Here is a 26,880-nt window from a genome sequence, read left to right on the forward strand (position 1 = left end):
TTCTGACTTTATAGGTAAGTCCATTACGAATATTTTTTTATAAACAGCACCATACAACACATGGTCTCTATGACTGCCTTCTTTACTTAAAATGTTTACAAGGTCCATCCACGTTGCAGCATATGTCAGTACTTCACTTTTAAAGCCAAAAAATATTGTTGCATGGATGTACCATTTTTGTTTATCCACTCATCAGTTGAGGGACATCTGGATTGTTTTCACTTTGTGGCTATTACAAATAGCACTGCTGTTTTTTTTTTTTTTTAACAATTTAATTATTTATGCATACAAGAACTGGGGTACAGGCCAGAGGTGTGGGGGGTGAGAGGATTCACCAGAGACAGAGTGGGGAAAAAAAGCAGGCAGACTGACTGAAATATACTGCTGAGGAGAGGTCTGCTGAGCCATGTGGGTAGCTCCCTGGCCGGGGATCGAACTTGTGCTGCAGTGGCTGTGGATAGCTTCATAGGTTGCATCTTAACCCCTTGCACTATCAAGGAGGCCTCGTTACATGTTTTGTTTGGACATTTGCTTGAATTTTTCTCACCTAGAATGGAATTGCTAGTTATATGGCAACTGTGTCTAACATTTTGAGGAACTAATAGACTACTTTCCAAAGCAGTTCTACCACTTTACACTCCCATCCCACCAGCAGTGTTGGAGGGTATTTTTTTTTCCTCCCCATCCTGTTCACATTAGGATTGCATGACTGATCATGGCCATCCCAGTGAATGTGGAGTATTGATATGGTTTTGACTTTCATTTCCCTGATGGCTAATGCAGTCGAGTATCTTCTGATGTTAACGGGTCATTTGTATCTTCTTTGAAGAAATGTCTATCCAGGTGCTTTGTCCTTTCTTTTAATTAAATTGTCCTTATTTTTGAGTCATAAGAGTTCTTTGTATATTGGAGATGCTAGTTTCTTATCTAACCCACACTGTGAGTTGTCTTTTCACTTTTTTAGTGTTTTTTTTTTTTTTTAAGATTTATTTATTTATACAAGCACAGGGCTACAGGCCAGAGGCGCAGGAGGGTGAGAGAATCCACCAGAGACAGAGCAGGGAACAGAACAGGCAGAAGGACCGAAATACTGCTGAGGGGAGTAGCAGGCAAGACAGGAGAGGTCTGCCACACCAGGTGGGAATCTCCCTGGCCGTCCAGGAATGGAACCGGCGCTGCAGAGGCTGCGGACAGCTTCACAGCGCTGCGCTCAACCCACTGAGCCACCGGGAAGGCCCTCTTTTCACTTTCTTGATGGTACCTTTGCAGCAAAAAAGTTCTAAAATGTTATGTAGTCCAATTTATTCTTTTGTGCTGTATTTAGAAACCATTGCTTAGTCCAAGGTCATGAAGATTTACTCCTATGTTTCAGCTAAGAATATTTATAGATTTTTAGCTCGTATATTCAGTTCTATTTTGAGTTAGCTTTTGTGTATAGTGTGAGGTAGGGGTTCAAATTCATTATTTTGGATGTGGATATTCAATTGTACAGTTTGTTGAAAAAACTATTCTTTTCCTCACTACATTGCTTTGGCACTCTCATCAAAAAGTCAAACAAGTTTTAAAGCAATTGGTCTTATAGCACAGTCCCTGGCTTTCTGAATTTGTGATAGTTATTGATTCCCACTTCTCAAACATCCATGGTTCATAGGCACAGATGCCTGAGGTGGAAAAAAGCTTAAGGCAACTCTATTTAACTTACTTAGTGTGAGTTAGGATTTTTCAACTCCTTTGCCAATATGTATAGAGCACGTGAAAGAAGTCCAGTAAATGCCTCTTAACATGTGTTTCAGTCCCTCTCTCACTGATATACAAAAGCAGACTCACGGGCTTTGAGGTTTACTCTTCCTTCAGCTTCCTCTAGCTCCCACAGGAATTCTTAGTGAAAACATATCTATTTCTGTTCTGCCTCCTGCTTTACTGCCTTTTTTGCTCTCATCTCTCCAATCTTTCAAATTATCCCCAAAAGGTGTCACTTGCAATTTTTATATGCTATTTTTGAAGCATACACAAAAAATAAATCCATATATACTATAATTTCAAATAGTTGCAAAGGTATTACTGTACATGCCTATAGTATAAAATTGCTGTAAAATGACCTATTCTTGGTAGGTAACTATTTTTCTGTTTCTTTTCCAATGTCCACTCATTCCTCAACCAACTCTATACCACCTAATATTTCTACCTCCATTATTCTACTGAAACAACTCTTGCTAAGGTCTCAAGATCTCCAGGGCTAATGGACATCTGTCACGACTCATCCTATTAGACTTTTTGAAACAGCAAGTGATTCTAGCCATTCTCATCTTCCTAAAACTCGCTTTTCTTGACATCTTTGAGGCAATTCTCTGGTTTTATTTCATATTCAGCCAGCTCCTCAACCCAGACCTTACATGCTGATATTCTGTAAGACAGTTCCAAGTTTTCTTTTCTTCTCACTCCACATGCTTTCCCCAAGTTTCATCCTATTCTCAAAGCTTCAATGACTTAAGAGTCTTGCATACATGAGAAGGACTTTTTCAAAATAGGCAATAATAAATTAGAGTAAAGTAATTTTCGCTTTTATCATTTACATGTTACTTGAACAACTAACTGCTATTTCCTTTCCATGACCTGCAACTATCTCTACCATTCTTTGATCACACAATTCCCTCTACCAAGGAACGCCCTCCTCCAATCTCAACCTATCTAAAATCCCTTTTTTCCCTCCTTTTTTTTAAAAAAAAAAAAGATTTATTTATTTATTCATGCATACAAGAACTGGGGTACAGGGCAGAGGTGTGGTGAGTGAGAGGATTCACCAGAGATTGAGTGGAGAACAGAACAAGCAGACTGACTGAAATATACTGCTGAGGGGAGAAGCCGATGAGTCAGGAAAGGTCTGCTGTGCCATGTGGGTCATCTCCCTGGCTGGGGAATCGAATTCATGCTGCAGTGGCTTCAGATAGCTTCATAGTGCTGAATCTTAACCCCCTGGGCCACCAGGAAGACCCCTAAAATCCTATTATCCTTCTCTGAAGTCCAAGATTAAACATCCGCTCCTTCTCTCTGCAGTTTTCTCTAATTCCCCAAAACGATTAAGAATCTCTGTCTTCTGATTTCGATAATGCAACTTCACCAAGCACTGTGGCTGTTTATGCTTATGTCATCTCCTTTACTTGGTTAGTTCTTAGGGGCAGGATATACTCTGAATCAAATCTCACCTCCCACAGAATTCTGCACACTGCCTTGCACACAGTGATTTTTCAATAATATTTCTAAAATGAAAGAGTTAAGCAGGAAGCACTCTTCTAGTGCTTGTGTTCAAGGATGAAAAGCATTTAACTTCTACTACAGCAAGTGTGATATACACAAGAATAATAACATGGGAAAGAAAGGAGAGACGTCAGGCTGTGGGAACAAAATCCCATATCTTACTATTGAAGTTACAAATAACCCACCTTTGATTACTAAAATAAGAAAATGGGGCCTCCCCGGTGGCGCAGCGGTTGAGCGCGGGGTTGCGAAGCTGCCCGCGGCCTCTGCGGCGCCGGTTCGATCCCCGGCTGCTCCCTGGCCACGGGAGGAGGGTCCCGCATGGCGCGCAGACCTCTCCTGCCGCCCGCTGCTCCCCTCAGCAGTGTACTTCGGTCCTTCTGCCTGCTCTGCTCCCCGCTCTGGCTCTGGTGAATTCTCTAGCCCTCCCGCGCTTCTGACTGTGCCCAGTGCGTGTATAAACAAAAACAAACAAACAAACAAATAAATAAAAACATGCCTCTATTAAAAAAAAAAAAAAAAGAAAATGTACAGGTAGAGGATACCACTGGAAAAGTCAGCCTAATTCTGCCTCACTGCCTTTGGACTTTATGGATTTGATTAGTTTTTCCACTTTCTGATTCAGCATTGGATCAGGCCTCCATTCCGGAGCCGGAGCTAAGGCTTGTGATTTGGAGAATATGATAAATTCAATTGCTGAATAAAGCAACACTGTTTCCTCTGCACAAGTTCTGAAATATTTCAAAGGCCATAATATTTCACTAGGCATGGCCATTTGGGCTAAAATTTATTAGTCAAAATAGAAAACTTTTTCATCAGACCCCATATATTCCAATAGGCATGATATATAGTGCCTTCCAATGTCTAATTATTAACTAGAAGTGTAAGTAAATCACTATCAGTATTAGGTCTGATGTGTAAAGACAGAGTAAGAACTAAGCGATTAAATGCTGAGACTCTTTTTGTCATTTAATTTTTCCTTTTTTTTCCCCATAAATGAAAAGAATTTTACAAGTACTGAGTGACTACATTGACCAATCTCTCTAATCCATACCCACAGTAACAAGGTATGGAGAATGCTATTGTTTAGAATTTCTAATAGTCCCGTCATCAGACAGATATCGTGGTGTGAATCCCCTGCAACTCCCCATCTATAATAAAGGTGGGAGAGGGTTATATATCTTTTGACACTAGCTCAATTACAGACTGTTTCTGGGCATCCTTTGGCAGTGTTTCTTTTAATGGCACCATACAATATATCATTGGTATTGAAAGAATAAAGAGGAAGTCATTTGGGACAAGAGATTTTACTCAAAAGGATGCACAAGAAAGGAATCAAAAAGATAGTACTAACTTACATTCTGCAATTATGTCCTATAAGAATTCAAAGCCCTGCTGAAAGAACCCACTGCCTGTCTGCCTAGCACTCTCCCCTAGCATTCAGGGTCCAATAACTTTTAAGCCCCACTAGAATCAATAACCCATTGATCTTGCCACATTTTCAGCATCCCTCCTCCTCTCCTTACATGCTCACTTCTCCCCTTACTCACAGACCCTTGGGATAATCACCCCTGGTATACAACCACAATTCCTTCGCATGCTGTCCCTTTGTCATATGGACCCATAATCCCTTGGGAACGGAAGTGTCATGGGATTCTGAATTTTTATGATTTTAAGATGGTAGTAAAGTGTATATACCAGAAAGGCCCCAGCAGATTCGGGGGCACCATCCCAAAGACATGTTATTTCTTCAATAAAATATGTGATTTTCCCACTAAGTGGCATAAAGAAAACTTAAAAATCATTTCATGATTGTTCAGATCATGTGTTGCCACCACAATAGTTTGCCAAACTTACTAAAACAAATCAATCAAAAACTGTGAGTTTTCAGAACTTTCCTGATTTCAGAATTGCAGATGAGATTATATACCTGTATTTCCTTCACAAAACCCACAAACTATGTTAAATCTCAGTACATGTGTCTATGTAGCTAAATTAGCTATAGAAAAAGACAAGACTGTGATTTGATCTTACTTCAAAATCATTACCACTAAGCTTATTTGGGATTTTAGTGCCACCTGAGAATTCTACTACCATTTCCTCATCCATTCATTCTTACATTCTGTCTTAGGTGACTTTGCCATACCTTTTCTTCTTTCAGATCTCCAATTTCTGCTATATCTTCTCTCCTGGCTTCTTAATTGATAAAATAAAAGCACTTAGACAAAAACTTGCACATGGGGCTTCCCCGGTGGCACAGCGGTTGAGCGCTGGGTTGCGAAGCTGCCCGCAGCCTCTGCAGCACCAGTTTGATCCCCGGCTGCTCCCCGGCCACCGGAGGAGGGGCCCATGTGGCGCGCAGACCTCTCCTGCCGCCCGCTGTTCCCCTCAGCAGTATACTTCGGTCCTTCTGCCTGCTCTGCTCCCTGCTCTGGCTCTGGTGAATTCTCTCACCCTCTCGCACTTCTAACTGTACCCAGTGCTTGTATAAATAAATAAAATAAATCTTTAAAAAAAAAAAAAAAACTTGCACATGCTCCCACCCTATGTCTACTGACAACTGTGTCCATCCAACTCTGATGGATCAACTATTCATCACTCCATATCCTCTCTACTTGCATAAACCACCCCTCCTAACCAGTGCATACTCACCAGCAATTCTCACCTCTTTCCTGAAATATCCATTTTCCACTCTCTACTGGATCATTTCCATCAGCATACAAAGTACATCTATCTTAAAGCAAAACAACTCTCCCAATCCTTCAAGCTACAGCTTCATTTCTCTACTCTCACCTCCTTGAGAGTTGTCTATATACACCATCTCTAAATTTTTCCCTTTCATTCTCTCTTTAACCCAGTGGCTCACTCTACCAAAGAAATTTTTGTCAACAACAACATGATTTCCATGTTGCTAAAGCCAAGGGTCAATCTCAGTCCTTACTACTATCTGCAACTGCAACATGAATTCAATCCCCAGCCAGGGAGGTGACCCACATGGCACAGCAGATCTCTCCTGACTCGCCTGCTGCTACCCTCAGCAGTTTATTTCAGTCAATCCGCCTGTTCTGTTCCCCATTCTGTCTCTGATGAATCCGCTCACTACCCCCCGCCCCGACACACACACACCTCTGGCCTGTACCCCAGTTCTTGTATGCATAAATAAATAAATCTTTTTTTTTTAAAAGATTTATTTATTTATTTATTTTTACAAGCACTGGGTACGGTCAGAAACGCGGGAGGGTGACAAAATTCACCAGAGCCAGAACGGGGAACAGAACAGGCAGACCGACGGAATATTCACTGCTGAGGGGAGCAGCAGGCGCAGCAGGAGAGGTCTGTGCGCCATGGTGGGACCCTCACCAACAGCTGGGGATCAAACTGGTGCTGCAGAGGCTGCGGGCAGTTTTGCAGCCCAGCGCTCAACCTCTGCGCCACCAGGGGAGGCCCAAATAAATAAATCTTAAAAAAAAAAAAAAATTATTCAGATATAATCCACATATTATGCAATTCATTAATTTTAATTGAGTCAATACTTTTATATATTCATAGTTGTACAACCATCACCATAACCAATTTTAGAATATTTTCATCACTCCAAAAAGAAACCCTTTACCCCTTAGTTGTCACTCCCATTTCACCCCCCGCACCTCCAGTCTAAGACACTACTAGTCCAGTCCACTTTTTGCTCTACAGATGAGTCTAAATCTGAACATTTCATCTAAAAGGACTAAATCTGTGGTATTTTGCAACTCCAACGTGACATGTTTTTGAGGTCCATTAATGTTGTAGAAAACACCAGTACTTCATTCCTTTTTGTGGTTGAGTAATATTCTATTGTATGAACACACCACATTTTGTTCATCCATTTATCAGTTGAGGGACATTTGGGATGTTACTTTTGTGGCTATTAATAATGCTGTGGGGCCTCCCCAGTGGCGCAGTGGTTGGGCACTGGGTTGTGAGGCTGCCTGCGGCCTCCACAGCGCCAATTCGAGCCCCGGCAACCGGTGAGGGTCCCACATGGCGCGCAGGCCTCTCCTGCTGCCCGCTGCTCCCCTCAGCAGTGTACTTCGGTCCTTCTGCCTGCTCTGCTCTCCGCTCTGACTCTGGTGAGTTCTCTCACCCTCCAGCGCTTCTGACTATGCCCAGTGCTTACATAAATAAATAAATCTTTAAAAAAAAAAAAAAAGAATAATGCTGTGAATGTTTACATAGGAGGTGTGTGTGTGTGCTCACACACATGTGCACACATGTGTACAATTGTTTTCATTTCTCTTGGATATACCCCAAATGGTGAAACTGCTGCTAGGTCATATGGTAACTCGATATTAATGTTTTGAGGAACTGTCAATTGTTTTCCACAGAGGCTGGAACAATATATATTCCCATCAGAGCGTATGAGAGTTTCAAACTCTCCATATCCTCACCAACACTTATTATCTTTTTGATTAGATACAGCCTAGTGGTATGAAGTTCTATTCATTGTAGCTTTGATTTGTATTTCCCTAAAAACTAATGGTGCTGAACATCTTTTCCTACGCTTACTAGTCATTTACACATCTCCTTTGGAGAAATGTTTACTCAATTCCTATACTATTTTAATTGTGGTGTTCATCTATTATTACTGTGTTGTACATTTTAAAAAATATATTCTAGATACCAGTCCCCTTTCAGGTATATTATTTGCAAATATTTTCTCTCATTTTGTTGGTATTTCACACTTCCTTTATTGTACCTTTTGCAGCACAAAATTTATTTCAACAAAATCCAATTTAATCTATCTTTTTTGTTGTTGTTGCTTATGTTTTTATTGTTGTATCTAATAAAAGCATTTCCTAACCAAAAATCATGAAAATTTACTGTTTTGTTTCTTCTAAAAGCTTTATGATTTTAGCTTTTATATGTAAGCATATGATGACTTATTTTGAGTTAATTTTTGTGTAGGCATAAGGGGAAGACTTCAATTTCATTTTTTTTAACATGTGGACATCCACATGTAAAAAATCCATAGGTTAAAAAAAAAAATCTATAGGTGTCCCAGAACTATTCATTGAAGAGACTGTTCTCTCCCCCACTGAACTGCCTTGGCATCACTGCTGAAAAATCAACTGACCATACATGTAAAGATTTATTTCTGGACTCTTGATTGTATTTCATTGCACTATATGTCTAACCTTATTTCAGTTCCACAATATCTTGATTATTGTACGTTGTAGTAAATTTGATTGTTATGGCAATCCAGGATCCCTTACATGTCCATATGAAAATTAGGATCAGCTTGTCAATTTCTGTAAAAAAGGCAGCTGGGATTTTGGTAGGGATTGTGGTGAATCTGTAGATCAACTTGGGAAGTATTATCTTAATATTAAAACTTCTAATCCATGAACATGGGATGGCTTTCCGATTATTTAGGTACTTTTAGATTTCTTTTAGCAATGTTTAGTTTGCAGTGTACAAGTCTTTTACATCTGTGATTAAGTTTGTTTCCAGGTATTTTACTCTTATGGATGCTATTGTAAGTAGAATTGTCTTCTTAATTTCCTTTTCAGATTGATCGCTGCTGTTATACAGAAACACAATTGAATGCTGAAACACAATTGAATGCTGTAGTACAATTGAATGTATTACAACTTTGCCAAATTCACTAACTCCAGTAGTTTTTAGTTACTTCTTTAGGCTCTCTCTTCCTTTAGACTCTTTATTCCCCCTTACACCTCAGTGGTTGCTCCTCCCAGTGCTGGGTACTGGTCCCTCCTCATTTCCCAACCTGTAATGCTTAAGGACTCAAGCTTTGAATCTATTTTTCTCTCTAGCTTCAATCCTTAGGTGATCTCATTTAGTTTCAGTTGTTAAATACAATCTATATGCAGATGGCTCTCAAATTCATAACTTTAGTCCAGATCTTCCCACAAACTCTAAAATTATATGTTTAACTATCTTTTCAACAATTCCATATGAATGTTTCAGAGGTATCCTAAATTTAATATAACTAATTAGGAATCAAAATAATTAAAGCCAACACAGGCCCATGAGGGGAAAAATTGATATAGCCAAAACTGTGTTCCAGATTTTTCCTGCAAACTCGTTTCTCTCACAGTTTTTCCCCATCTAGTAAATAGAAACTTTGCCCTTCCAATTTGTCAAGTCAAAAACCTTAAAGTCATCCTGGGCTCCTCTTCACAGCCCACATACAATCCATCAGCAAATCCTGTCAGCTCAACTTTCAACATAAATTCAGAATCCAACCACCTCTCAGCACTCCCTCCAAAATAACCCTATAGTTTATTCTCAACACAGCCATTTCAATGATTCTTTTAAAATATTAGCCCAATCATGTTTCTCCTCGGCTGGAAATCCTCTAGTGCTATCCAATCTCAGTCTCAGTAAAAGTCCAGGCTTACGATGGCTTGCAAGGGTCCTACAGTACCTGGTACCCATTACCTCTCTGATCTTCTCTCCTATCACACTCTTTTTCTTGCCTACTCCATCCCAGGGACACTGATCTCCTTGGTTTTCCTAGAACATGCTAATTTCTCTTGTGCCTCAGAGTCTTTGCATTTGATATTCCCTTTGCCCCCAACACTCTTTCCCTAGAAACCTGTACTGCCTTCAAGTCTCTGCTTAAATACACCTTATCCTCTGAACATCCTCTATTAAAATACTAACCCATTTCATCCCTGCCCTAGTATTCCCTTCACCAATCATTCTCTGCTGCACTGTTGTATTTCTGTTTCTAAGCTAGAATGAATTTTCACAAAGGGACTGAACTGTTTTTTTCCAGGTCCTAATAAAGCTCCAACAGAACTTTTTGTGATGATGGAAAAGGTCTATATTTACACTGTCCAATACAGTGGTCACTAACAGTTGTGACTTTCAGTTGAAAAAGAACTAGTATAACTGAGGAACTGCATTTTAAAATTTATTCTAACTAATTAAAATTTAAAAATAGCTGTGTGGTTAGTTGCTACTGGTATGGACAGCACAGCCTAGAACAATAGTTACTCAGTATATACAGAGAAGTACTCAAATATTTATTGAATGAACGAAAGGAAGAAAAAACCTGGAAACTTCTCCCTAACTTGATATATAAATTTCAAAAATATACAAAATAGGCTATAGCAAAATGAATCAGCAAATATCCATCACCAACCTGAAGGTTCTTCTAACCTGAAATTAAGTTTCCAGGGATCCTGGGCTCCCAGTCTGGCTTCTACAATAACTATTTCTTGGAGATAGAGTTATAAATAAAATATTAACAAGCTTTCATATCTAATATCATCTCTTAGGGTCTTTTACAGGTTACAGAAAATAGCTTGAGGGAGAAATCAGTAGCTAATGAATGCTTGAGGCATATTTGTGATAAGACAAATCTAGATAACTACATGTATATTTGTATATCAAGGACCTATGTTTGTCATTTACTTCCTCTAGGCTCCAGTTTGTAAAAAACATTTTGGACTTTATGGTCCCCAATGATGCTCTCTAAGCGGAAAGCAATTATTTTCTATTTTGGACCCACAATACACATACATTTTAAAAGATGTTTATTAGCTTCCTTTTTCTATGCTCAATCATTTTCCTTACAATTTACTTTGAGGAGCTATACAATGAATATGATTTAATACCAAGACACCATGTCTATACAGGTAGATTCTCCATTTCTTAAGGAGTGTCAGATTCTTTACCTGGAGCTACTAAAATACTACTGGAATCCTGTGTTTAATTTTTAGTCAGCTGACATTGCGCTTCTTAGTACAGAAAAGGCAGAAATTTTGGCTGCTCATATTTGCCTTGTAAATTCTCAAGGTACCATTTGTGTTTGAAAAGTTTCTTCAATAGCTCTAAGCCAATTTTATCTCTGTCCTAGACAGTTTCACAAAATGTACTTCATTTGAGGCTTTGTTCTGAGGTTTTACCTTTGTTTAAAGGACTAAAAGTACTAACACCATGCTTTCATGTTTTATAAAGCAAGGAAATGCGGGTCAGTCATGTGTACCTTGCCTTGACACTGGTGTTTGATGAAATTTCTGGACCTTGCATCTAAAATGTGGCTTTTGACCTCCTGTTCTTGCAACTGCCACAATAGTGAATCTATACCAGCAATCAAACGCCAATATTGATAGGTATTTGGATCTAAGCATGGACAAACAATAGCAGAACAGAAGCTAAAATAAGTCACAAAGTACCTACAGATGGTACACAAAATAATTTTCTAATTATTAAAAGTGAGAGTTAATTGGACATTGGTATTTGGTTTGAGGTGTTTTTAAAAAAAAAAAAAATCTTTACTATGCCTCAAAAAGCCTGATTAATTCAGGCCTCCCTGGTGGTGCAATGGGTTAACACACAACCTATGAAGCTATCCGCAGCCACTGCAGCATGAGTTTGATCTCTGGCCAGGGAGCTACCCACATGGTGCAGCAGACCTCTTCTGACTTGCCCACTACTCCCCTCAGCAGTGTATTTCAGTCAGTCTGCCTGTTCTGTTCCCCACTCTGTCTCTGGTGAATCCTCTCACCCCCTATACCTCTAGCCTGTACCCCAGTTCTTGTATGCATAAATAAATAAATCTTAAAAAAAGAAAAACCTGATTAATTCTCGGCTATATCTTTAACTACAATTTCATTTTTCAAACTTATGTAATGTTTCTTAAAAGTCTGATAAGCTTATTAAACATTAGGTACATCTCATATAGCAAAATTTAAAGGTAAAACTAAAAGCCCCGAACAAAAGGTATCTGTTTTCTAACAACTGATTAAAAGGAGTAGGTTGAATTCAAACTTTCAAACATGTCATTAACCATAAATTGAACCACGGAAAAATACATGTCAACAGTAAGAACAGTGTAATGTTATTATAGTAGGAATAGGCTTGAGACATCTCTTATTCACACTAAGATCTAAATGCATACAATTAAAGCCACCACATCAACTGTCCACATTAATCACTCACCAATTTAATTAAGGTAAACCATCTTGTCAGAAAGCTTGCCTCTTCTCCATTTCTTAACATTATTGACTTTTAATAGTTCAGTGAATTAGTAATTACTTGTTTATGGCATTATCAAGTGTCTTGGATACAAAAGGCCAGCATGTGGCAAGGTCAGTTATAGACATGTCCTGATGGCAAATAAAGGAGAAATTTAACCCATCGAAGTAGTCATCAAAAGAGCAAAACCTATTATGCCTTTCTCCAGACACTCCTGGTTAAATTCAAAGTGACAGGACAAACCAGATCAAAACTAAACAGAGCTAGAAGCAACATACAAAACCCTAATGAATCTTTAGAAATCCAGGTATTGATCTGTCAATACCTAAGCTCAATTAGTTCTTTCAGGACAAAATATCTCATGAGGTGACAAGAAACTAGTCTTGGGGTCTAAGATATGAAAGAATAAAACCAGTCAGTTTATATAGCTTATTGCTAAATGCAGCCATATCTCAATATAGGGGTCTTATAAGGATTAAATAAAGATCTACATCAAGTACCTATCTACTTATTCCAGCACTTGGCACATAACTGGTGTTCAGTAAATGTTAGTCCTTCATTCAATTTTTCAAGAACTTGAGCTTATCAAGTCAAAGATCAACTGATGGTTAAAAAAAGCAAATCAAATCAGAAGAAAAACTTAAAATGGTAACACAGAAAACACATCTTGAAAGAAACTAAAGTTTAAAAATTGCAAATGGGATCATGAAACTGAAAAACAGATACTGAAAACACTTCTGAAGAGCTTATCCTTCATCATCAGTTGTAATCTTCATGTCTTATGAAATTATCTTTAGAGATGAGCTTTGACAAGAAATAGGCCAAATGCAAACTAATTCCATTTGAGAGTAAAACTGCAATGCTTTCAGCAGGTGAAGTCCCTGGTAATCTTCACCACTGAGCATACTTCAAGTTTCCAGCAATTCTGATTTCCAAACAAACCAGTAATACAACTATGAAGCTAATGTCTTCATCAGAACTGTTAAGTAACAGTTCAATTGTTAAGTAACTGTTCACCTTCTAAGGAAAAAAAATTTACTTTCTTACATACATATTCCAGTTCTAGGAACATGAACCTTATTTACAAACTAAAACTGTAATGCTATAGTGAAGTCTTTATGTGGCACAAGAGTTTTTAAGAGGGCCTCCCTAGTGGCACAAGGGGTTAAGTATCAGCACTATGAAGCTATCAGCAGCCACTGCAGTATGAGTTTGATCCCAGGCCAAGGAGCTACCCACATGGCAGAGCAGACCTCTCCTGTCTCGCTCACTGCTCCCCTCAGCAGTGTATTTCAGTCAATCTGCCTGTTCTGCTCCCCACTCTGTCTCTGGTGAATCCTCTAACCTCCCTTCTCCTCTTCTTCCACACCTCTGGCCTACACCCCAGCTCTTGTATGCAAAAATAAATAAAATAAATCTTTTAAAAAAGTCTTTAAGAAATGAAGTATAGGAAGAATGAGACTTGGTCTAAAAAGTCTTGAAATCAAGTACTAGATGTTGCTATTTACTATATGACTTTCAGGAAGTTACTTTCTCAGGAATTCAGTTTCTTATAATTCTTATAATTCAGTTCCTTTCAATTTAAAAAGTTATATATTTATAATATCTGATACTCTTTAGTGCCTCTTTCACACACATATACACAAACCTTTATTGAATAATACAAACATTTTTAAAGTTGTAGTAGCTTAAGGCTCATTATGAAACAAAGAGAATGAGAGTGTAAATGTGTATGGGGTGGGCATTGGGTGTTCTGACCCTGAACATCACTCTAAGTAGTCAGAGCATTTACACAGCCTCATGACACCTGAATTAACCAAGTAAGCCTTTAAACCCTCACAATGAAACATTAAAATTCAATGTGGCTATAATCTCTTCCTTACAAAACATGGACCCAAAGAGTCTGGCTTCAAGTATGGTTTAAAAAAAAAAAAAAAAGACAAAATGTATTATATTCACAACCCAGCTCTTCCACATGACCACATTAAGAAAAACACACTCACACACACACACAAATGAAAACTCACAGTCCCATTGTAATATATTGTACCACTTCTGAATACAACACTTAGCTCAGGCTTACTATTCTGACAAATAAAGGAAAGCACTTTATGAAGCCAATTTAATTGGGAGGTGACAGAAAACATACAACCATTTTCTTTAGCCTTATCACTGAATTGGCTTCAGCTCCAATCTCTGGCAAATCCCACTCAACAGAAGAAATTAACCAGGTCAGCAGAACAGGTGCTACGTTGTGTCTGTCAAGGGCCTGGCATCACCACAATTACTTGCACACAATGAAGCAGTAATCTTTACAGATCATCTCTCCCAAGAAGCATATTGGGGAGGGGAGGAAAACTGAAGGGAGGCGGGGTAAAGTGGGAAGAAAAGGAGGAATAGGAGGCAAAGAGAAAAGGCAAGAAAAGAAAATGAATGTGCAGCTGCCTTGCAGCTCAGCAGATGTCGGGATGTGATGTACGAGGCTAGGATAAGCTGTCGTAGCCTGCTGCCAAAGAGTGGTAAGTGATTAAAGCCTGCACAGTTCTAAGCACCATATTTAGAATCTGCGGGGTTTCAAGACTTGCACCCATTCCTTGCTGTGCTGCCAGATGTTGGCAACTGGTCCAGTTCCTACTGACTGTGCACTGATGGCAGCAGTTGGTACAGCAGCAAAGCAATCTGGAATGCTTCCGGAGATGCTGTACATTAACAAGTGTCACCCATCATTCACCTTTACAGAAGCCTGAAACAACTCCAATTTGCTGCCACTTCCCTCTTGGGAAACAGCCAAGATAAAGTTGCGCCTGGCAGCCCCATTTGTTTCACTCAGGTGTTTCAGCTGCCTTGCTGACCTCTATTAGTTTAAGTTTTAATTTAGATTAACCCCAGCACCCCAATTAACCAGCAAGGGGAAAAGCTAAGATGTGACTAGTCATAACTCTGAAATCAGAATTTATCGAAGTTAAAATTATTAATTGGGAGGAAGGGCCAATCGAGTAATGCGATTTCTTTTTAAACAGACCTTCAGGCAAAAAAAAAAAAAAAAAAAGAAAGGAAAGAAAAAAAAGAATCTTCCAGACTGAGGACTGTCAGTGGAAGCAACTCCTCCAGCAATTTCAGTTTATTTTATTGAGCCTACTTAATGTATGATGCACTTTCCATCAAACAATGTACACTTCAATTAATGAGGAATGGAACATTTTTGATTGTCTCCCATGATCTCATACAGTTACACAGCATTAATATCCCATATCAGGTACATCCTTAAGACACCCCAGAACAAAATAGAGTTCCATACTCTCCTGACAAATGGATATAATAAGAGAAGGAAAGGAAAAAAGAATCAGGACCTCTGACTAGGAAAACCGGAGGCCATACCAATCCTCTTTCTTATACCTTCTCATCATTAATTTAGAATTCATTTATGGCAATAATTTTATTGAACATTATAGAGTGACTAGAAAGACTAACAGAAAGTATTTTTTCTCTTTTTAAAGTAAAACCAAGGTCATCCCCAACAGACAAACACTTGTTCCACCGGCTTCACAGCTTGATTTTCCTCAGTTTCCTCCTTCATATCTCCTATATATAGTATAGCCATCACAACTCAACTTTCAAAAAGCAGTTGCAAATTCCCTGGCAAAAGTTAACACGCTAAAAATTCAGCAGAGAAAAAAAATTATCTTGATAAGCAATGGTTTAAGAAAAACTGGGGTACCACTGATGAACAATAGCTTCGATTTTCCACAGTGAGAAACGGTAGTGCCTAAAGCACATTTCACTAAGAAGTATGATTTATCAGGAGGGCCAGGATAACAGGAAATTATTTTAATTCTTTAGAATAGCCCAAATGTTCAGTCTACCTCAACAGTCACTAGCATCATTAAAAAAGAGCATCATGCCAGCACATAAAATGCCAGAGACAGAAATGAAGGACATTTGTGAAGAGACTGAGAACTGCACGATATTCCAACATCTACCAATTGTTTCTGTCTTCAAAGCACTACACTATTATTATAATCAACAGTAGAAGACAATGTCAACACATACTTAACTGATCTGAATAGGCACAGAAAACAATGGAGAGACTTAGTAAGTAATAGAATCAAAAAAGTGCAATTCAAGAACCCCAGGGTCCCAGCCCTTTAGCTCAATATGCTGATGTAATAGAGACAGGGTAAGAAGCCAAATAACTAACAAATGAGCCTCCACTGACATTATTAAAAAATGGTAGAAAAAGAATAAACCACTCACAGCACAGAAGTTGAAATTATTTTACAGATAATTTACACTTTGTGACAACTAAAGAAGTACTTACAGCAGTTTTCATTTCAATAGGAAAAACATAAGACCGAAGAACAACAGCACTATACAGTAGGTCAATTCTGAACACAACAATTCTAACTCCCTGACTCTACCCTCCCTCTAAATCAGGGAAGCCTGATTTGTAACAAAAGAAGAGTGTAAAAAAAATCTTACCTGGTGGTAAAAGTCATCATCATCAAAGATTTCTTCATCCAAGTCCTTCAGGTGAGCATTGGCAGGGGCTACAGGAAGGACTTCCTACAGCAATGAGAAAAAAGGCAGCATGAATTCCAGGGAGGTTATCAAAAAACCGTAGCTACTATAAGTGATGTGTATAATTGTGAAAGCACTGTTTGCTTTAAGACATAAAGAACTCTTAAAATCAAAGAACAAAAACAGTCCAATTAAAATATGGGCAAAAATATTAATAGGCACTTGACAGAAAAAGCATTACAGTCAGTAATCATATGAAAATGTTTAATTTCATTCTAATTAAATACATGCAAATTAAAATGAGAAAATATCATTTTCACCTCTAAAGCCAGCAACATTCAATATTGGAAAACATAGGTGGTGTGATTGGAAAGTAATATATTCTTTTCTGGAGGCAATTTGACAACACCTCTATCAGGATTTCAAAAGTGTATTCTCTTCAACATTTCCACTCCAAGAAACCTATCCATGTCTCACAAATATAGAAATCTAAATGCTCAGGAATGTTTCCTACAGCATTGTTTCTAAAACTGAAGACATCATAAACACCCACTGTTTGAATAAATTATAGTACCCATTCATGCAAGGGAATACTCTGTAGTCACTAGGAAAACTGAGGTGGATCTCTGTAACGATATGGAAGAGTACATAGGACATATTAGATTTAAAAAGTGGTTAAGATTTTATATATTTACAGCATTCTTGTATTTACACATGTATATCATTAGTGGAAAAAAAAGGACAACCATATTTTATATATGTATTTGTGTTACAAGCACATATATGTTTAGAGGTTCTCATGTAAATAGGAAAAAAACCTGAAAGCTTGCTACAGCTGTGAACATTGATAAAATCTGAGTAGTGAATTTTCTGATTAGAGAGAATTTTACTTTCCATATTAAATTCTTATGAACTTAAAAAAAGTATTAAATATATATTTCTTCTATAAATAAATTTCCTTTAAACAAAATGATTTGCTTATTCCAATTCTGGATCCTTTTCTGGAGAATCTAAATGTCTAACATAAAGCTAAAGCAGACATTCACTTCAATACTACTATATCTAAAGAAGCAGTCTTAAAACTGAATTTTAAAAATGAGATTAAGAATGCTTCTATTACCATACTCATATTAAACTCGAAATTAAAAGAAAACTACATATACAGGTTATTAATGGAACTCCACTAAAAAAACTTTCTTCTCCCACAGTTTCCCAACGACCTAGCAAAGTAGTGCCTTTTTCATTTATTCCTTTCTTTCACTAACTTCTTATGCCAAGAGGAATACCTACAATCAAGTTTTTCAGTTAATTAGCCTGATATAAACTGCTCCCCATAATCACCCTGCATTACAGAGTTCTTACCGGCTGTCCTGGCAAACTCTCTGGCACAGGTTGTGCTGCCGGTTCAGGTTTGCCAAGAACTCGGTAGAGAGAGCGCTTGGTCTGTGTCCTTCGAAGTAATCTTTCTTTGTCCATCAGAATATGATCGATCTGAGTCAAGATAGAACGTTCAAAGGCACCAAAACCCTGCAACAACATTAACCAATGTCAGATAATGCAGAAGTCTGTGCTGAAGGCAGCTGCACTGGTTTCTCTATCTCCTTGTGTCAGCAGAGAAATAGACAATCCTTTTCCAAGAGTGACTTTCTGTTAAAGGACAAGTTTGTGAATGGATGTACTTGTTCTCAGGGGAAAAAAAAAACAAGCCTTAAGCTGCTCATTTTACTTTCCTTTACCCAGAGACTGACTTGTCTTCCTTTAATAACATTTTAGAGAAACCATTTCTTTAAAGTATTTTGAATTTCTAACATTTGATCACTTATCAAGCCCCAACTGCTAGAACAAAATATTCTTTCTAATAAAGTTAAAATTCCAAGCCTGATTGGTATAAACCCCAATAGTAGGAGTTAAGTTTTTCTATAGATATGACTGATTACCATTTTCTCATGACATCATCCCTATAAAAGCTGTAGTTCCAATTTCTTAAGCTGCTTCAGGTTGCAGGACAACCTATCGTGCATGCACACTTGCCTTCCCCAGTTTTCCGGAAGCCAGCTTAGTTTTATCGTGCCACTTCTGAAGTGTGCGGTTCCTGTAGCCTGTGAAGTCTGCAAAGCGTTTTGCCATGAAGCCGGGGTAGTTCTCCATCTCCAGCTTCCTTTTGGTTGGGGCCCTTTTATGTTTCTTCTTTTCTTCTACTAGCTCTTCATCCCCACTGGAAATCTCCTCCTCACTAGAAAAGCAGTAAGAACATTACGTCTAAGGGAAATAAACTGTTGAAATAAAAAACCAGACTTACATGAAGTCAAGAGGATCAGGCCTACCCTATTATGTCAGCATTTTAAATAACAGCAGAGATGTGAGGATGAGATTTTTGTTTGTCTGTTTGAAAAGAATGTTCATGAGGTCAATCAAATACTTAAGAAAGCTTTCAAATAAATATAAAAATCACTAGTTTCAAATATTCTTTAAAAGATAAGCAAGTTATAAAAATAAACGAGGCTGTAAAAACATTATTAAAAATGCCTAAGAACCAGGCCCATACTGTTACAAGAGGGTCTTTAAAAATAAAACACATAATCATACTTTTATGACTTAATCTCCAAATCAATACAGGAAATGTGTTTCCCTGTTACCAATTGTTCAGGAAAGCTGAATAATATTAGTCAAACCAAATGAAGAGAAGCTGACTATGAAAAAAACTCAAAGGAACAGGCAACAGAATCAGCACTGAAGTGCACATATGCACACGCTACGAGAAAGGGCTACAACCTCCACTACAGAGCAAGTTGCACTCACTGGATTACTGCCCCAGCAAATGCTCCTTTTCATCCTTCCAACTAATTCAGAAGAATGGAGCAAAGGATAAGCTCAAGGAAAAACAGCGAGCAGAAACCATGTGCTGCCGGCTCAAAGCGGGGAAACCTTCATCAAACATCATGATTTCAGAAAAGAAAAAGGCCTATTCTGGTGTTTTCCAAAAATTTCTCATCCTTCAAAATCACTGTCTCTCACTGAAAAGGAGACGGTGTGGCCAGCAATTGCAGGGTATGGGCACAAAGTGCTTCATAAACATCAATTAAGCATTAATATTAAACCGTGCATCTCCTAATTTCACTAGCTCTAAAAAGAAGAAAGCATGTCTTTAGCCTAAGCCCACGAAGAGAATCAGGCACAATTAAGTATAAAAATCCAAAACCTAATTCCCAATTTATGTGTCATTCTGGCCACCAGTAAAATATAAGAGACCCTTTCTATTTCACTGACATTAACTCTGATATCAGACTTGGCCTTCCTTTTTCATAAATGATGGGAAACTAATAAATTAGATTTTAAAAAAAAGCAACTCCATAGTTCCATTCACTTCTTACCTTTCCACTTTAGGCTTTGTCCCATCTACAAGATATCTAGTGTCTGGATACTGGAAAAGCAACTCTTCCTGCAGATCTACCAATGATCTCAACAATGCTTTAAGTGCCTTGTGACCTAGGAATAAAGCACAGAGCAGGAACAATTATCTACAATTTTCCAAAGCAGATAATATAACTCCTAAGCAGTTCTGACTGGGAGGGCACAAGTCACACAGGGACTAAGAACTCTCCGAAACACAGAAATCCTGAAAAGAAAATAACAATGCCTACTTCACAGGGTGGTTGTGCAAAACAAGCAAGATAACATGCAATGTCCTTTAAAATGTGAGTTCTTAAATTTATTAAGTTTAACAAAACTCCTTCCCTGACTGTTATCATAATCAATTTATTTCCCCTTTAGTATTAGTTTCTTAGGTATTTTTCTACCGGTTACTAACCAACTTCCTGGATTGTCTATTAGTCAACTTTGGAAGCAATTTCTTCTCCTAAAGAGCATACTTTAGTCCTGGGGTGTCCACCACCACCTTCCTGAGCTCTTATTAGCCTCAAGTTTGAGCTACCTTCATTCAATTATTCATTCATTCATTCATTCATTCATTCATTCATTCATTCTCTCAACACATACTCTTATGGAAAGTTCCTGTTCATGTATGAAGACCCAAGTTGGTGACTTGCTGTTTGTAGTACTGAATTGTATGTTAGCACATCAAGAATATGTTCTCACCTGGTTCTTCGCATAGCCAATAGGAGACACTTGTAAAAAAACTGGTCAGGTTAAGAACTTTCAAAATAAAATCTGATACTCTGAGAACTCAACTCTTTACCTTCTGTTTCAGTGTAATCCTACTAAAGGAGCTAACCAGACACCAATAATCACTAGTTATGTATTGACAGCTCTCAGACATCTCTCCTATAATCAAACATTCACATTTCCAGCAATTTCAAGAAAATCTTCACTTGGCTGCACCATCACTCTTTTAAACATACCATGTCAGAAACAGCACTTTTTTTCTTCCTACCTAATACTTCTCCCTTGTCTGCTTTTCTCTTCTCTGTTTAATGCATTTTCATAGGAGATCACTGACATTTTGGTGCCCTTATTCTATATATTTAATCTGTTGCTACATCCTGTAGTTTCCAGTCTTCTTATCACTATCATTGTATAGTCATCTACAGCCATGCTTCTGTTTCTCCTTCCCTCTCTTCCTCAAGTTACGGATCTTCTCATAAGCACACCTACTTTCATTTAACAATCCCTACAATCATTTTTATTTCACATTCCACAATAACTTCAGCCCATATGAACTTCAGTTTAAATGAGTTTTATGAGTCATATTCTATCTTTTCTGCTTCCATGCTGCCAAGCATGAATAGCCTCCTCACTATTTTATGCCCTAACCGGTTTAATCAATGGGACACCAACACAGGAGTTAGACAGGTTCTCCACATAGATCTTACTACAACATTCCATTTCAACATAAGGCTAAGGGCTAACCCACCTGAGAAAGCTCCCTCAGATTGGTCAGAAGGAACTCAATGGCCCAATAACTACCCAGCATTCCTTTAAATAAACTGCATATGAGACTATATAAATAAAACTTCCTTGTTTAAAATAACTTAAGAGACACACTCACATCTTTTCCAAATTCTATATTCTAATACTTTTATAATTAGTCTGTATGTGGGAGGATCTGTAATGTATAATTAACTGAAAAATCCAAAATGCCTTGTGTTCCAAGCCAATATTCTCAACCTGTTGCTCTAAATCTTTAAAAACAAAAAAACTATTCATTTAATAGTTTTCATTCACCACATGTTAACATAATTGTTTAGATGAAAGAATAACTATATTGGGATAAAAGAACTATACTGGTATAAAATAAATTTAGTGAAAAGAGTTGAAAAGGGCCTCCCTGGTGGCACAAGGGTTAAGATGCAACCTATGAAGCTACCCACAGCCACTGCAGCACGAGTTCGATTCCCGGCCAGCCAGGAAGCAACCCACATGGCATAGCAGACCTCTCCTGACTTGCCCACTGCTCCCCTCTCAGTATACTTTGGTCAATCTGCAGGTTTTGTTCCCCACTCTGTCTCTAGTGAATCCGCTCATCCCCCATGCCTCTGGCCTGTACCCCAGTTCTTGTATGCATAAATAAATAAATCTTTTAAAAAAAAGTTGAAAAAATAATAAAATTTTTAATTTAAAAGAATTTTTCTCCCAAATACGAAGATAAAAAACTCTCTTCCTCACCAGTGAGAATGGCACATATTAAAAAAACTAGCAACAACAAATGTTGGCGAGGGTGTGGAGAAAAAGGAACTCTTCTGCACTGTTGGTGGGAGTGCAAACTGGTCCAACCACTGTGGAAAGCTGTATGGAGATTTCTGGACCTACTAAACATAGAGCTTGCATATGATCCAACAATTCCACTCCTAGGTATTTACCCAAAGGACACAGAAACATCAATTCCAAAGAACACCTGCACCCCTATGTTTATAGCAGCACTGTTTACAATAGCTAAGCTTTGGAAACAACCCAAATGCCCAAAAAGAGATGACTGGATCAAGAAGATGTGGTACATATATACCATGGAATATTACTCAGCATTCAAAAAAGATAAACACATGCAATTTGCAGCAACATGGATGGCGCTGGAAGGGATCATGCTCAGCGAAATAAGCCAAAAAGAAAAAGAAAAATACCGGATGGTCTCACTCATAGCAGGAATCTAGAAAACTTAAATAAGGGACCAGGAAAATGAATAACTATAAGAAAGTGAAAATCAAAATCAACAAAAAACTATGAACCAGAGACACTTTTAGGGGGGCGGGGGTGGGAGGGGAGGGATTGGGGTCAGAATGGGGGGGCTGCAATTGTATGGGGAATATAACAATAAAATTTATTAAAAAAAAAAAAAACTCTCTTCCTGAAGAAGAAAAAATGGCATAAAATTACTCTTTTACCTGTTAGCGTTTGGGAAATGGATTAAATATAAACAAGGTGAAAAGCAGGCAAGAAGTAAAAAAAAAAATGAAGATATAGCATTTTAATCAAGAATTATTCAGTCTGCACTAAATGTGTAAGTAGACCAATGCAAAATTATATAAATATATGGAAAAATTTTAAAGGAATGAGGAAACCAAAGTACAGAAATGTAACTACAAATATTAGGTTCCCACAAATGACTGTAAAAAGTGCTGACAATGATAAACAGATATCCTGAGTAGCTATGGTTCTGAAAGTGTAATTGCAGCAAGAACCTTAACAGAAAAAGACACCTGGAAGCCCATGAAAACACCAGATATCTCATCTCATCCAAATTCTACATAAGTAATAACCACTGCTTTCACCTTCTTTTCTAAAAATAGCTATATCTAGATATTGTTGGAAAACCAAAGGCAAAGATAACCATAAATCAATTTTGCATTTGCAAAGTAGTTTTCAAAATTCCCAGGACCAAACATTTAAAATATTAAGCTAAGTGAAATAAGAGCTGCAAAGGGATAAAAATTGTATAATTACACTTATACAAGGTATGGAAATTAGTCCAATTCGTAGAAACAAAAATAGAATAGTGATGAACAGAAAAAAGGGAAAAATGGGGACTTACTGTTTAATGGATACAGAGGTTCAGTTTGGAAAGATAAAAAATTTTGGGGGTGGACCGTGGTGCTGGTTGCACAACAATGTGAATGTAAAGATACTGAACTGAAAAATGGTTAAAATGGTAAATTTTATCTCATGTATATTTTATGACAGTTAAAAAAAACTTAAGAAAATCCTAAAACCACAATAATAGTTTTACCAACCCAGTCCCTCTCCATACAGAAAAAAATCATCTATAATCCTTCAATCATGAGTCCAACCAAAAAGGACAGGAAGAAAACAGAATATTACTCAGTCTTAAAAATGCTACGTAGGGGCCTCCCCGGTGGTGCAGCGGTTGAGCGCTGGGTTGCGAGGCTGCCCGCAGCTTCTGCAGCGCCGGTTTGATCCCCGGCTACTTCCCGGCCACCAGAGGAGGGTCCCACATGGCACACAGACCTCTCCTGCCGCCCGCTGCTCCCCTCAGCAGTGTACTTCGGTCCTTCTGCCTGCTCTGCTCCCCGCTCTGGCTCTGGTGAATTCTCTCACCCTCCCGCGCTTCTGACTGTGCCCAGTGCTTGTATAAATAAATAAATCTTAAAAAAAAAAAATGCTACATGGATCAACCTTGAAGACATTATGCTAAATTACATAAGCAGTCAAAAAATATTAATTACTATGTCATTCCCCTCACATGAGAGTACTTAGAGTCAAGTTCATGGAGACAGAAAGTAGAATGGTGGTTGTCAGGGGCAGGAAGAGAGAAAAAGAAAATGTTTAATGGGTACAGAGTTTCAGATTTGCAAGATGAAAAGTTCTGAAGATTGGCTGCACAACGATGTGAATGTACTTAAAACTACTGAACTGTACACTTAGAAACAGTTAGGATGGTAAATTTTATCTTACGTATTTTTTGCACAATAAGAAATGACAAAGACTAGCTTGAAAAGCAAGCATATGACCTTTCCTTCCTCTAGGTTGGAGACACCATCTAAAATAGAAGTTAAGTACCATGTAGGGAAGAAGCACAAGCATTCTATAATGTTTATAGCTGCTTGCCCCCAACAAGCAAGTCATAATTTGACTGGAACATGTAGCATAACCAAGAATTGAGAAAACAGCCAAGAAAAGACTACTTTTAAGGGCCACTTTCAAGTAGCTATACAAGTCTTTTTATTTTGTTCAAGTCAGTTTAAAAAAATCCATTGCAGATATATTAGACAGCATATCAATCCAACAAGAAAGCAGAGAGCCAATATCAGTAAATCAAAGTGTGCCTTTCTGTTAATACTCTCTCATATGTTCTCATTTTATACACCCCTTCACCCAGTCAGAAAGTAGCCCTGAAGTATTTAAGCTCCATTCAGGGATAGCACCACCATGCATCAAAGTGTCAAGAGACCTACCAGAGATGAAATCTGCAGTCCTGGGCTTCTAACCATCTCCTCCCCACCCCACCACCCAAAAAAATGTTTATCAAAGTAAAGTCACCAAGTGGCCAACAGATGGACAATTTCCTGTAAAGCGATTTAGAAGACAGAAACCAATTTTCGTTTCTTTGCAGTATTAGAACCACATCTCCTTCTAATAAGATTTTTACATAAAACCTGAAGAGTCAATCCTGAGCTGGATGTGGAGGGATTGCCTCAAAGCCAAAGTTGACTAGAAAGGAAAAAGACTCTCCTGACGGTTCAGAGAATTCAGCGGTGAATTCTTTCCAGGCAAAAAAACCCCTCTTTTTATCATTCATGCAGAGCTGGACACTATTTCTTCACCCCTATACATGACAAAGAGAATGGAATACAAATAAAAAAAGGAATCAACAGTTTCTAATACTCTAATTTTCCTCCCAATTTCAGAATTAAAAGTTAAGAAAATCAGCAGAGGTATTCACATACTTTCTTCTCTCTCCCTTTTGGCATGTGGCCACAAAAACAAATGGAGACTGTCAAGGATATATATGTTTATTTTGTCCTACATGGTCCATTTCCAGAGGCCTTTCCCTTAAGGGGAGATTAAAAAGGACACATGCCTCACCACATTACCAAGATTCAACCTAAGCATCTGGACACCAGCTTTAGGAATGAATTTCCAAGTAGAAAATAAATGGAAAGAGCACTTTACTAAGGGTCAGGAGCCCTGTATTCTGACTGACACTATCACTAACTAGTCATGTTATATTGAGTGGGCCAATTTAATCTCTTTAAGTCTCAATTTTCTCATCTATGAAATGTAGATAATCCTTTGCCTGTTTCTTTCACAGAACTACAGTGAAAAATTATAAATGTTTTTCTCTATATTAAGGTATTTTGCAAATTTAAAAATGCTACAGAAAGTATATTACTATCAAAAAATCATCTTTCACACGGTGAAAATCTTAAGCCTGCTTGTTCTGATCTCCGCTACTAGAATTAAACTAGTATTCACAGATTCCTATGTTAAGTATTCATTTACATGCTACTCATATGCAGGCATTCTATATATAAAATGTCACCAATCTAAAAGCCATTTTCACCTAACAGCTTTATTTTTTCCCCCGATTCATCTAGGTTGTTCAACATAAACAAAATTGTAGGCAGAAAATAAGTTTGGACATGGGCACACAGAGTTCATTAATTAGATTATAAACCAATAAGTAAAACTTCTGGCAAGGGGATAGAAGGAGAATAGGAAGACGGAATGCCTAATATAAAATAAAGCTTACCTTATTCATTTTTAAATATCTATACAGTTATTCCTTAACATAAATATGCAAACATACAATTATTTCTAGACAAGTATACATAAGCCCTCACAGTCCTATTACCTCAGATAAATACATTGAACTAGAATGTACAGATTACAAGAGCATTTTTTTCTCCTTCAAAAGTAACTCTAGAACTAGAGCTAAACTATAGGTCAAAATGACACACGATACATTGGCCTGAGAACAATACTTTTCATTCAAATCCACACAAGCCTGCCACTTGCACTAGTCATCCCCGGCAATTAATCCCCCAAGAAAGACGTTTGATTAAATCTTTTCAAGCAAATCCTTTGCTTTGCTTTTGTTAGTTCACTTCTTGTCAACATCTATTAAAATATGCCTTTAATTCTCCCACAATCTTAAAAAACACCGATTCCACTGTCTTCAACTTTAATCAACTGTATGGCCGGCATTTT

At 37.9% G+C, this 26,880-nt stretch overlaps 1 protein-coding gene across 2 annotated transcripts in view; it reads right to left on the reverse strand.

The window, feature by feature from the left end:
* Positions 1–26,880, reverse strand: part of AATF (apoptosis antagonizing transcription factor) — a gene marked incomplete at its 5' end in the record, with an annotated part of 99,101 nt that overhangs the window by 41,389 nt on the left and 30,832 nt on the right. For both annotated transcript variants that reach the window (XM_084236182.1, XM_084236181.1), the window contains 4 exons: positions 16,723–16,806; positions 18,124–18,288; positions 18,793–18,994; positions 20,133–20,247. In XM_084236182.1, coding sequence (XP_084092308.1) covers positions 16,723–16,806; positions 18,124–18,288; positions 18,793–18,994; positions 20,133–20,247 — 566 coding nt within the window. The remainder of the gene's footprint in view (positions 1–16,722; positions 16,807–18,123; positions 18,289–18,792; positions 18,995–20,132; positions 20,248–26,880) is intronic.

This window comes from Talpa europaea (genome assembly GCF_964194135.1).
Source record: "Talpa europaea genome assembly, chromosome: 7".
In the NCBI taxonomy this organism is placed as follows: domain Eukaryota; kingdom Metazoa; phylum Chordata; class Mammalia; order Eulipotyphla; family Talpidae; genus Talpa; species Talpa europaea.